The sequence below is a fragment of the Cynara cardunculus genome (assembly GCF_001531365.2).
Source record: "Cynara cardunculus var. scolymus isolate 2C chromosome LG 3, CcrdV1, whole genome shotgun sequence".
Taxonomy (NCBI): Eukaryota; Viridiplantae; Streptophyta; class Magnoliopsida; order Asterales; family Asteraceae; genus Cynara; species Cynara cardunculus.
In genome coordinates, this window is record NC_037530.1 from 29,123,657 (window position 1) to 29,138,101 (window position 14,445).

A 14,445-nucleotide genomic window follows, 5' to 3' on the forward strand; every position below is an offset into this window, starting at 1 on the left:
AGAGCATTGCAAAGGATGATGGCAATTAATTAATTAATTAGGGTCTGGATCACATTACATTACATTACATTCATCATATATCTACATTAATTAATAATAAGTGAGAATACTACCAAACAGCCCTTTCTTAATTAATTAAGCTTAAAAGTATCTACTACTGTTAGTCAACAACATCCATATCTCCCTTTTTGTTACTGCACTTTGAGAGATATTTAGATAGAATATGGGGATTCATTTGCATACAGTCTTCAGTTTCTTTGCTGCCTGTGCAAACCCCACGATCACCTGCAACTCATCCAGTGTCTGAACCACAACAGCACATATATTCTTTATTAATCATCTTTGTTTTTTCTGCAACTATCCAACCAGGCTATTTCCCACCATTCATCAAATCGAATTTAGCTTCTAGTATAACTTACCTGTGACATGAAATGCCTTTGGACAATATCCACAAGCTGCTCCTTAGACGGGTTGGGGATCACACCCGCCTGCAAATAAATAATGACAATTTTACCCTTGGTAATATGTCCATCTCGTAATGAAGGGTGGTAAAGCCGGAAATAAAGTTTCACACTTATATGGGGAGGGAAGGGCAGGGCTAATTACGGGTACTCACAAGATTAAAGTGTCGCCAATATCTCCGTAAGGCAGCCATCTCTAGTTTGCTGAGATCAACCTTCTGAAAAGATTACATGTAAAGAGACAATCCTTTCCCGGAAACAGATTTAAATACTAGATAAATTGGTAATCAAATCCTTATTAAGTTTGGTTTCTTGAGGGTACTTATCAATAAAGTTTGCATACATACCACAGACCCACGAGAATTCGTAAAAGAGGTCTTGGATTGTGAGTCACAAGATAGAGACCGGCTAACAGTCTTGTGTGACGATGACCCTGCTGATTTATGTGGGCGGTGCCTTGATCGGTGATGTGACTTTTGGGTATCATCAGAAGCTGAAAACATGGAATTAACCAACACAATTATTTTGTCAAGGTGGGTCCATTTGCACAACCTTAATGGAATGCATAATAGAGTTTCTAGCAGTAGTAAAAAAGTTAAAGTGCAACCATGTGGCTAAGGTATCCAATGTAAAAAAAAGATTCAAAACTATCATAGAAAAAGACACTTTTCCCATGAAAATTTTACGAATTTGTCGATTACAAAAGCATGACTAACCCAGATCAGAGCCGTTCCACAGTCCGTTTTCAAACTCAAGATCATCATCATCTTCATTACCAGTAGGAGCTTCAATCACACTAAGAGCATTCCTTTGTAACTTCACTTCTATTCCATTTGTCAGCACCTAGAGTTTATTAACAAGAAATTCAGACCAAAACCAACAAAATTTCAAGATTTCGGCGATTTCATGGTCTTCAAAGGGTTCATGAAAAACAAATTCAACACAAACTGGTTCTTGTCTAACTTATTTCAATCCAGAAACAGTTATAGACCCAAGCTCTCTTTCATGGTCAATCAAAAAGACAATTTTGTATGTGTAAAACCACAAAAAAATGCATGTCTTGAAGAACAATTTGCAACACATTTGGTGCAATTTTAGGTGACAGTTAACAATAATTTAGTTTACAACCTTTAAATATAAATATTTTAAAAAATTGTAAGCAAATACCCAAATGGGTTTAAAGATATCTTGAAAATGTCAAACAGGTTTCCATGTGAAATGGTATGTAGATCATGAACACTAAAAGCAACCTTATCTGTATAATTCTTCAAAACCATCAAGAAAAATTAATTACTGAACAGGAAATGTTAATTACTAGTACCCATCATAAGCTACAAAACAATCAATCAATTATATATATATATAGAGAGAGAGAGAGAGAGAGAGAGAGAGAAAGAGAGAGAAAATAGTATATTTGACTACAGAACTCAAATGACATTTTTGGAAAAATTATTATTATCAATTCAGTCCAAGTAAAAATCAAACTAGATTGAAAGCTTGTTCAATTGACATCAAGATTTATCATAATTTGAATATAATATTATCCATAAGCATCTTTAGGAGATGAACAAATGAAGAGGATGTTCATAGAACTCAATCATGGGGAACAAGAACCCTAAGTTTCTAAATTAAATATTCATTTAAATCCACAAGATTACAATTTGGATCACATGCAAGACCCCTAAAATGGCATTCAAAGTCAAAAATAGGAACATTCAATTAAACATCAATGTTTTAAAAAACAACTAGAATCCCAAATGAAATTTGCGTTTGAAATCCTTAGATCCATTGACTTGCCCTCTTTTATTCAACAGTAATAATTTAATCCCCAAATTTTCAAAATCAATGATCCCAACATCGTGTATAAATTGGAAAATACCCAATTTAATAAACCAAAAACCTAATTCAATTGCATTACTGGAACTGCATTCAAAATCCATGTATTCAATTTCAATCATACTACTAAAATTAAAAGTTACCAGCCAATGCCAGCCTCCGAGACCAACAGCCTTCTTTACAACACCTTGTAGCCCAACGAGAACAGATTTGGTACGGTTGTTTCCGGTGACAACCACCTTAGTATGGCGGGGCAAAACGGACAACTCTTCCTCGCTGCTATCGCCACCGCCACTGCCACCGCCACAGCTCTGAAATTGTGCAGAAGAAGAAAACCCACAACCACCACCATTATTCACATAACTCTCCTCCATTGCTTCTCCTTCTCTTACAGCATTATCCGTACAGAAATTAAAAACCCCAAATAGGAAGAATTACCAATCGAAATTTTATGTAACGGAAAGATCAATCACTTGGGAATTAGAAACCGATGACATTTGGAGGTTGAAAAGCAAGAAAATAAGGACAAAATTTGGGGTTTCAGAGGGTGAAAAAACACATGATAGAGAGAGAGAGAGAGAGTGACACAAGTATGTGTGTGTTGAATTCGAGTTTTCTTTGCTTCTGAATCCCGACGAGATGGGTTCGACGAATGAGAGAGTGACACGTATGAAGAGGTATGGTTCAATTTACGGTGGCGTGATGCAATAATGCAATACCACTTAGCGGTTTTATTGTTTCTGTAATATCACTTTTGACTCTTTGACTGATGTTGGTTTAAAGGCATGGGAGTGGGTCCTTGTCTAATTACCATTTTGCCCTTCTACACAAAACCCCCCATTTTCAAAATGGAAATTTAAGTTTCTATGCTCGATAATAATCTAAAATATGCTCACATTTTACCATCATTTTAAGAATATGCTCTAATGACAAAAATGCCCATAATAATTTGAAGCTATGAATCATCTTCAATAGTTGAGGTGTTGGTTAACACACTACAATAAATCAGGTTTGTATACGACAAAAAGGTTTTAAGTGTTATAATAGACTTATTTATATGAATTAAAATTTTATGGGACCAAACAATTGTGTATCATATGTAAAAACGTTGCAATAAGTTTATAGGGCGTTTTTTTGTTCCTTTAACAAGTTTTTTAAGCCACTTTGAAAATAAAGTGTTGGATTATCTTTCTTTTGAGAAATGTCCTACTAGCACCTTTTTATACAATGTTAGAGATAGGGATTTGGGTAGGGGTGAACAGCGAAACCAGGTACCCGGTTACGGAACCGGAACCGCCTTGGAACCGCCGGTTCCGGAACCGAAACCGATATGAGTGGTTCCGGTTCCGGTTCCTAAAATACGGAACCGATTGAGAATGGTTCCAGTTCCGGTTCTCAATTTTTCGGAACCATTACCCGCCGGGTACCCGGTATTTTTCAATAAAAAAATAATTATTATTTTTGTATACCAAATTTATATTAGATTTATATCTTGAAAGCACGTCGTCATCTTCATTCTTCATCTAAATTATTCATATAAAATGATTCGTATTTTTTCAAATTGTGTATTCACTTGGATTCATAGTATGTAATCGTTAAACTTTGAACATTTATCATTATAATATGTAATCTTTAAACTTTGAACATTTTCTATTAGTCTATTATGGTTTGTAATCGTTAAACAATATTTGTAACCATTATTCTATATAATTTGTATTCTTGCTTATTTATTTAGTGTTTTGGCAATGTTTTATTTTTTATTTCTAAATAATAAAATTTTAATATTTTAGGAAGCGGGTACCCGGAACCGGAACCGGTTCCCGGCGGTTCCGGTTCCGGTTCCGGTTCCAAAAATTTAAGAACCGCTCTAACCGGTTCCGGTTCCGGTTCCAATATCTCAAGAACCGTCGGTTCCGGTTCCGATTCCGGTTCCTGTAAAAAAGGACGGGTACCCGCCTATGCTCATCCCTAGATTTGGGGATGATGATATGACTGGATAAAACACAAGAATCGTGTACGGAACACTTTTCGAATACTATATTTCGACCCTTACAGCCTTGGGTTCGTGAAATCAGTATTGGGATAATTCTTGGTTTTTTCTCTCTAACCTCAAAGGCTATGAAATCGAGATATATATACCCAAATTCTCGAAAATACATATTTTATAAAAGAGATCAATGGTTATTGGCTGTTAACGGTTATAACCATTAACGGATAAGGTCAAAAGGTAGTTACAACCGCATCTTATAACTGAAATTGGTAGGTTTAGAGCTTTTGTAACACTAGACCAGAGCTTCTGGTTACCCGTGACTAGTGTTGGCGTGCAAGCCAACTAGTGAAGGTTGCGAGCGACTAGAACCCCCTTTGGACCATCTTCAAGACTTAGCGAAATTTCTAAGTCTAAAAATACAAGTCTTCGACGCATAGGTCCAGACTTCGCATGGAACGTTTCAGAGCTACGATTTAGTAAAAATCTAATAGACTGCTCAGCCCCCTTGGAACCCCACTAGGGGCGCGACCCCCTTGATCCCTGCTTTATGGGATCTAAGATGATAGGGACTAAATTTATAAGTGTGCATTCCACACCTCCTAACTTACGTGCGTTTGCCGCATTCCCTTAATGGATCTCAAGTGAATCACAATTATACCAAAATGCTTTATGACACTAAAATCACCAATCTACGATACTTGTTTTTATAAATGTTATATAAGAAATTAGTAGAAAGTTCTATTTTAAAATTGTTCTAAAAACTTGTTAAAGTGCCATAAACATCCTATAACTTATTGCAACACTTTTACGTATGACAGATAACTGTTTGATGTTATAAAAACTTAAATTCTATAAAACAGTCTATTAGAATACGTATATATTTTTTTTACGTCCTATAACATTCATAATAACCCTAGAAATATGAAGATAAACATGATAAATTGTTGAAACCGGATATGAATATTGTATATAGTTGCACCTAGAGAGCCAATTAAAGTCGAATATATTGTTCTTGAGAAAAAGAAAAGATAAAGTTGCACATGGGTTGGGTTTGCCGATTTAAACGCATTTAAACAATCCAACCCAACTAGTGTAGTTTGAAAAATCTCAACTCGTTAAGTTTTTTTTTAAGCATAGCCCAACCCTGCCCAACCCATATGGGTTAGTTTGGTACTGATTAGGTTGATCGGATTGTGATATAACATCACTAGAGCAGCATACTTAACAACTATTAGTCTAAGGTGGTGTTTGTTTTTTTTTTTAAAAAGCTCTTATTTTACCATTTATGTATGATTCGGTCAGACATAAGGCAATTCAGACCGTTTGTTTTTCTTTTTCTTGCAGAGCCACTTATCACTTATTTTCCTCTTAAAAATTAAGTGATAATCTAGCCACTTATTTTCCTCTTAATCCTGAAAGACTATCCAGAGAACCGATTTCTACTTCATCATTCGATCGACTTCACCCTCTCAATCGATCGACTCCACCCTCCTTACCGTCTCAATCAATCGACTTCACCCTCCATCGCCTCCGGTGGCTTCAAATCGACCCAAATCAGATCCAAATCAAGAGGGTTTTCTTTTCTGTGGGTTTTTGCCACTGTGTGTTTTCATTCCTGTGCAAACCAGTTGTTGTGCACATTTATCCTCGTGAATCAAGGTATTTTCGTCCCTGTAATTTTCATCATGATGGAGATTTGCTTCAATTTTAGAGGTGGATTTGGGCATTGGATTTTAGAGAAGGAGTGGTGGTGGACGGTGGTTGATGGTGGTGGGATGAGGGTGGAGATTGAGGATGGAAGACTTGATCTGGAGGAGAATGAAGAATTAAAGGAATCTTGGAAACATAAACAGAAGTGAAATAAAAAATTATACATATTCATATGTTTTGTTGATTACAAAAGCAAACTAATAATTCAGATTTCAAACTTCAGACGTTTGTCAGTTTACAAAAACAAACAGTCTGACTGATTCAGATTTTAGACTTCAGCACCACCTCTTAAAAATCAGAAGTGAAATCAGACTTCAGACTTCAGCACCTCTTAAAAAACAAACGCCACCTAACACTATGAGTTAATTGACTTTTATGATACATATGAAACAAAGAAAATTCAAACCAAAACCAAGAAGAAAGTTTGCAATTCATGTTAATAGGAAAGTAAAATGAATGGTCGAATTGTGGCCCACTTACGAAAAGATCTAACTAAAGGTTGGTCTAATCGAATAATATACATATTAATATCCAATTCTCCTTCTCTTTCATGAATACTCTAAGTTTAACATCCTACCATGCTCAGCCTCCAGATTCATGAATTTGGCAATTGAATCACTATAGAAGATTTGGGTCACTGTTGCCATTGTGGCCGCGTCCTACGGTCCAACATTTATCTCACAAATGATACATGCAATCATCAAAACACAAACTTTTATCCTTAACAACTCCATATGAAAATAAATAAATAAATAAATAAATAAAAATGGAAAACACGAACACATAAAGGAAAAACGCACACTAAAAGAGAATTAAAAGAAATACACTAACTAAGTGTAGATAACACTCAAAATGGGAGTTATCCCCCCCCCCCCCCCCAAAAAAAAATCTAACCACAAGCGTACGATGCTGAATCAAGTAATACGTACGAAAGTACCAGTATCGAACCAATGGAACTAGAGACTGAATATCACAATGACTGTGAATATTATCAACTGGATTGTCCAACCCCCAACATCTAAATATCAGTTCATGTTGGAGGTGGTAGAGAACAAAGAAAAAGGCGGAAATAATAAGTTTAGACATGGTTTCTCAATCAAAGTCTAAAAAATGTTGAAAATCCCTTGTTATGATGGATCTCCACTAGAAATTAATGAATCAGGCTTCAAATCTTCAATCCCACTGATAATCTTTGTTTTCTTGGCTCCAAAATGGCCTAAAAGTCCCCCAAAATGGCCCAAGAGTTGTGTTTCTCTATAAGGTGTGAGGAATGCCCAAACCTTAGCTGAAAATTTGATAAAAACCACTCATAGGCTCTCACACGAATTTTCATGCTACTTAGGTCGTGTGACTTTGCAACTCGTGACTTACTGTTTTGGCCATAATGACTTACTTTTAGCTCCAATTTTCAAAACCATGTCTCATGTTCAATCCAGACATATAGGATAAATGGGCATGCTTATACATTATGATGATCACATGAATTAATATTGGTTGAATCAATTAATTATTGTCCCTTTGGTATAGTAGTAGTGGTATGTTGTTAGATACCGTTCATCAGTTATAATAAATAAATATAAATTCATCGTTATTGCCAATGTGATTAGAACCCGAAAGTCGCATGCAACGACATTTTGATAAGGATATAATTGACCAATGTGTTGGTTAATTAGGGTAAATTAATTAGATTATGGAAGTCTAAATTTTTTTACGAAAAAAGAGTGAGTTGCAACAATATGATGCTATTGTGTATTGTTATAACATAGTGATGTTACTGCATATTGTAAGAACAATGCTACAGCAACTTCGACAAATTTCTCTTTATTGGATAAAGATATCTTATGGCTTATGGATGGAATAAACACCACCAAGGATGCTAAAGTTGGGTTGTAAGGTTTCCTTGATGACTATGTAAAAGAATAAAAACTCTGGGATCCCTATAATGAGTTTTAAAGGTCACAACTCTAAGCCCTAACTTAATGTGTCCATCTCTTTTGTGCCTAAACCATAATTCGTATGGGGTAATCTCGCACCTAAAGCAAAACCCAATTGAAGACTCTCGCTTTTGAAGTAACGATTAGCACAGTATTAGAGTCCAAGTATTCCTACAATTAGATCGTGATTCAAATGCTCTTATGGATATTGTTGGAGGTTGGGAACATGAAGTATGCAACTTTTTGATTCAACCATCATGATCAAAAATTCGATCTTAATCATAAAAAGGTAAAGTTTTATCACATAATGTCTTATTTCTTATCGATCATTGGTTTTGGTAACGACTAATTTTGTTGTTATAATCGGGTTTCAGACAATCTGGGTTAAGGTAACTTATACATGATTATTATTTGAATTACGTGACAACATGCATGATTACTTAATTAAAATGCATGAGTAGTATGCATACATGTGAAAAGATATTACTATGCATACCTAAAATAGGTGTGTGTATACATGGGGTAAAGTATACGTGGATTATATTATTTAAAAATATGAAGATGCGATATCTTCATAGTGAAGAAAGGTGGTATTTAAAATACTAAACCCACCACCTATGAATTTTATATTGGTAAAAAGACTCCACTGCCTTTGTGAAAATATATAAGAAGACAAAAGAGATAATATCATATCTTATCATCTTATTTTGAAAAAGGAAACCTTTTAGAGAGAGAAAAGTGTTTAAGGCGGTGAGAGTATTCTTGAAGAAACCTGTAGCTCAAAAGTGTTTGAAGAATCTGTGTTATTTGAAGAATTTGTTGTGTGAGCTATAATCTGCAGGATCTGTGTTTGATAAGGTGAGTTTTTGATAACTAAAATCTTTATGTATGTTATTATACAAACTGCTGAGTTTTTGATGTTTGATTTTAAAAGAAAAAAAATGGTGAAACTGTTTTAACAATTTGAAGGTGATATTGTTATAAACTCGAGTATTGGAAACTGTTTTGGAAAGATAAAGAAGAGATTGTTTCTTTAAAAACGGTTTTGGGGAAAGATATCTTGTTTTGAGGATTTGAAGAGATTAGATGATTTGAGAAATCATGTACATAACAGATTGTTCTTGAGGCTTAAAATGTTTTGAATATAAACCTATTTTGAGACCATAATTGGTTATAACTATGGATGAGGTTCATTCTAACGTATATGACTTTGTTCCGTCATTGGATGAAATAGTCTATAGATTTTGTTAAAACTATGAACGAGGTTCACTCTGACAGAAATGACTGCAGCCTGTCATTGGATGAAATAGTTCATAAGAATTTCAGGGGAAATCAGGATGGTCATTGTGTGTGATGAATATAGTTGTTGCTATTAAGGGGAATTTTGGATGTAATAAGGATGGTCGTTGTGTGTGTATGGTATAACTATTGCTATTATATCTTTTAAGATTACAACAGATTAGAGTTCTCACTTCTTGGTGATTTGAGGATTCAAAGATGTTGTTCTTACTAGAAATAATAGTATTGATGTTATTGAGAAGGGGAAAACTTGGCCTATGGCCATTGGTTCTGGTTATGAAACTGTTTTTGGATCAAATGTTTGGATACAAAGGAACCAAAGAGGCTCTGGTTGTTCCTTGAAAGGAACCAGAGAGGCTCTGGTTGGTCCTCACTATAGAAGCAGAGGGTTCTGGTTATTGATTTGAGAAATGTGCAAGTTCTTACTAAATGTACTAGTTGGACCAGAGGCTCTGTATCTATTAATAAGAGTCTCTGTGTCAAAATCATATTTTAAGAAGTTTTTAAGAAAAGAATTTTTATACTTAGTTTTTCTTACAAAATACAGACCAAAGGGGCTTTGGTTGGCTTACACATTAAACCAGAGGCTCTGGTTGGTCTTGACTTTTAAACCAGAAGCTCTGGTTAGTACAACCAGAAGCTCTGGTCCTGCATGAATTCTTTTTAATCATTTTAGTTATGAAAAAATCTATTTTTATTACTTACAAAATTAATCAAGGAACATTATGAGAAATTGCCTGAGCAAGAGACTCTGGTCAATGGACCAGAAGCTCTGATCGAGGAACCAGAGGGGCTCTGGTCCTCTTATATGCTGAAATGTTTTCTAAGTGTGGTCTTTGGAACCAGAGGTCCGATGGACTCAAATAAAATATTTTCTAAGTATGGTCATTGAAACCAGAAGTCCGATAGACTCAAACAGAATATGGTTTTATGCTTCATTATATGAAATGGTTTAAATATTTTGGTGATCTTCACCTTGCATTACATAAAAAGGGAACCTCACTCGACATTCATGTCTAACCCTCATTTTGTGTTTTCAAAATATGTGTGCAGGTAATGATAGTAAGGGAAAGAACATTCTGTGAATTATGTCCCTATGTGCTTAGCTGTATGAAGATCTTAATTAGCCATGTTTTGAAGTATAAATGTCAAGATACAGGAGCATGTACTTTTGGAATTTTTGAGTTGTATACTTTATAACATAGTCTCTTGTATTATGGACCTTTGTGGGTTTAACATGTATTCTATGTGTGAAATATGTGTTATATATGCAATGTGAGATTGGGGGCGTTACATCTGTTGTGCTTGAGACTTCATAACCCAATAGTAAAAAGGTTTTCAAGGAGTTTAGACGAACTCCCACTTTGCCCTGAAATTGGTTAACTGTGTTGTTACATCAAGATGAATAAGACCAAGCTTGAAGGTCTCAAGATAGAGGTCACAACCCATATTAGAGGACAACAACCAAAACCCACCCTTTTCATCTTAATAATCTTCGTCAAGAGTTGGCCTCCCACCCTTTTCGTCAAGTCAGATTTAGGGTGCTTTTGCAGTTTATTTAATTTATGCCCTCAACACGACAAACGTAGATCAAGAATGTGGTTGTTTGATGTTGATTGTGGCTATTGTTGAATAAACGCATCATGAAGGGTATAGCTGCTTCTACTTCCTTATTCGATCAAACCTAAAGGTTTTGGGTTTTGTTTATGGGTTGCTTGATTAGGATTTTGATTTTTATCAAGATATAAACGTTAAGATATAGTTACACAAAGTTTTAGGGTTTTAGTTTTACATGTTTTATGTCACAAATTTATTGAAATGCTTCATACAAATTTGTTGTTTATTTTTTATGTCCCTAATAGATATCATGTATGTGTTTGAATTGAAGCTCTATTCAAGATTTTGATATTGTTTAGGTTTAAATTTGTGTTTCATGGTGGAACCCCTTTAAATGATTTGTGGCTATTTTTTCAGAAAATGGATCAAAGGTTAAAAAAATAACCTAAGGTAAAAATAGCAAGTAAGAAAGACCCAAATCATTGAAAAGGTGAAAACCATGAGAATCCATTTCATTAAGATTCACTTTAACAACTCAATCCACTAAAACACATGCAAGAAAAAAATCTACTCTTAACTCTATTTTTTTTCCAAGAAACACTACCTTATATTCTTGTATATATGTATATCAGGCATCTCTATCGGTTGACATTTATTGGATGTGAGGAAAATGAACCAATCCAATCATCCATTGGATGTTAGATTTTACCAATTCGGTTAAGATTGGACCTTCGATTCAACCTAAACAAATGAATGATTGGATCGGTTTCGTTCTATACATTGGATCAGATTGGATCCATCCAACATCGAATTGATGATCAGATCGAATAGGATCCAGTCAATTCAACCCAATTCTTTAATAGTGAAACAAACTGATTAATCACTTTTAATATGTGTTAAAACTAATACAAGCGAGGCTAAAAATTCAAAAACCAACACAAAATAAATCTGATTTAAGCAAATTGAAAACAAATTAATTGGATGATAATTGGATAATGGTTGGATGGGTAATTGGATGTTGGTTGGTTCAATTCGGTCGGTTCTCGACTGTCTTCCAAGAACTGACCGATGAAATTGGATATTCAAATTTTCAATCCGATATGATCCAATTATGATTAGTCGATTCTAATTAGATCGATTGTTTCCAATTGGATCCGTTGACGTTTTGCATAACCCTAATATATATTATGCAAAACTACGTATGTAAGCCCGTTAATCATTATTAAAATTAGGAACTCTAATTGTGGTTTAAAAGTTTTCTTTGGTTAGTTTTATTAATCAAAAAATTATTTATTTTATTAAATTATAGATAAGGTTTTAAATGACATGAAACATAACGTGACGTGAGGTAAAATCTCAAGTCTTTGGAGCCACAATAAGGTAACAATGTTTTACTATATGCGTGACTTATGGCGGAAAATATGCATATCATATATATATATATATATATATATAGTTATAGAGATACATTTTTTAATATTATTACTCAATGAGTCAATGATATTAAACAATGTAAGTTATGTTATACACCTAAAACTAAAAATTAAGACAATAAAAAGGTAAAAAGAAAATTCAAATATCACGCTACAAAAACTGTATATTGGGTCATGACATGCCACAAACTTAAATATGACGTCAAACAAGAACCGTACAATGCACCACGACGACTTTTGCTAGGGGTGCTAAAAAATCTCAACCAACCTGATCAACCCAACCCAATACGAAATAACTTAATCTGATGTCTAATCAAGTTGTAAAATCTTCAAACTATAGGTATTGGGTTGATATTGAGTTGTTTTTATTTCAACCCTACACAACCCGATGAACTTGATATCCTTTTATGTATTGGATTCAGTATGATTGTTGAGTCTCTATTATTGTATATTAGATAATTATATGATGACGCACCATTTTCATATACATATATTTCCAATCTATTCTCTATCTCTATATAACTCTTCCGTATGTTCACTAACTGTGAACACACACACACACACACATATATATATAGACTTGTGATCATATGAGACCAAACCTTTTTCATGAGACCCGTAAGACCAATTCTCAACCCTTGGATTAGATCTACAATCGTYAGATYTRAACATTCACAAACGCCATGAGACTTCTCAATAATTACAAAATTGCCACCGTGCAATTTAGACCATTAGATCTTTAACTTATAAAGTTGATCAATGAACATAAATTGGTCTTACGGGTCTCACGAAAAACTCTTGGTCTCACATGAACCCAACCCTATATATATATATATATATATGTGTGTGTGTGTGTGTGTGTGTGTGTGTGCGCGCCTAATCAAATGAGAACCGTGTATTTTGTGATAACCGTGAGATCCAATGTGAACCACTCATTTGAGATATTTAAGGATATTTCTTAAACAAGTTGAAAAAGTAATTTAGTAATTTTATTTATAACAACTCAAAAAAAGATTTAATTAATTCTTTGAAGGAAATATTTGATTAATTTTAATTACCAATATATATTGTCTTTTAAAGATGTTTGTGGATCCAATATCAAAATATTTATTTTCGTTACTTTTGTTGCTTTAAAAAGAGTATCACAATGTGTATTTTTGTTATTTTAGTTGTTTTACAAAGGTATCACAATGCGCATGTTGTATGTGTATATGGGTATTATAGTGAATATCGTTTGTATGTATTTTTTTAACGATATTTTTCAGGTATCACAATGTGTATATTGTGTTAAAATAAAGTTCGTTCGGATAAGATTTGCAGGAATAATGTTCGCCGGAGAGAGGGAAGATTTTTAAAATCTCTAAAATGTCATTAACTAATATTTTAAGTTAAAAAATATCATAATTATTAATTTTCTAATTTAACATTTGATTTGTGGTTGAGATTGAATCCCACTGTTATCACAAATTATTGAGTTCTGAGTTCTCCACTCATATTTGTACAAACCGTGCAAACCACCCTCATCCATCGATTTCATTGTTTAATCTTATGAATTTTGTTCATGAAATAGTTTCATATTTTGATGAAGTTGTTTCATATATGGTTATAAATTGTTTCATATAATACTTATGAAATTTTAATGAAACTGTTTCATGTATTTCTCTAAAATTAATATAATGAAGATAATAATATCTATGATTACCACCCTCCAATAATGAAAATGATTAATCAACTCTCATAATTACAAATAAAAAATGATTGGTTGAATGAGGTTGTACGGTTTGTACAAATAACGTGATTTGTAAAGTAAACCTCTTCTCTCTTTATGTATATATGTGCAAATTGAGAAAATTAATTAAATATGATATACTTAAGATTTAAGAAATATAGATAAGTTGTACCAAATAATTAATAATAACAAAGAAATTATAAGTAGACTACAAAAAACAACATATTCAAAGTTAGAATGATATTTTGATGTATCAAAGTACCAACCCATATGATTTCGGTTAAGTTGGATTAAACTTCGGTTTAAATTAGGTTGAATTTAGATTTTTCAAATACAAACACTGAATTAGATTTGTTAAAATTAGCTATTGCAATTAGCTTTTTTAGAACATTGATTATATATCATAGAACATTTAATTTTTTTAAACCACATAATATATATATATATATATATATATATATATACTACATATATAAGCATTTAAGACAAAGTCTTA

The 14,445-nt window shown here is 33.5% G+C and overlaps 1 protein-coding gene across 2 annotated transcripts; it reads right to left on the minus strand.

Moving 5' to 3' along the window:
• Positions 1-2,886, minus strand: LOC112509807. Of its 2 annotated transcripts, none has more exons than XM_025114977.1 (6): positions 2,441-2,886; positions 1,178-1,304; positions 809-954; positions 617-679; positions 420-488; positions 1-303 (listed from the first exon to the last, which is right to left on the minus strand). In XM_025114977.1, exons 1-6 carry the CDS (start codon positions 2,669-2,671, stop codon positions 232-234), a joined length of 708 nt encoding a protein of 235 aa, XP_024970745.1. In that variant the 5' UTR covers positions 2,672-2,886; the 3' UTR covers positions 1-231. The 2 variants fall into 2 exon arrangements, with proteins under 2 accessions (XP_024970745.1, XP_024970746.1); XM_025114978.1 differs by having other exon boundaries at positions 617-676; positions 2,441-2,882.
• Between the last annotated feature and the right edge of the window lie 11,559 nt (positions 2,887-14,445).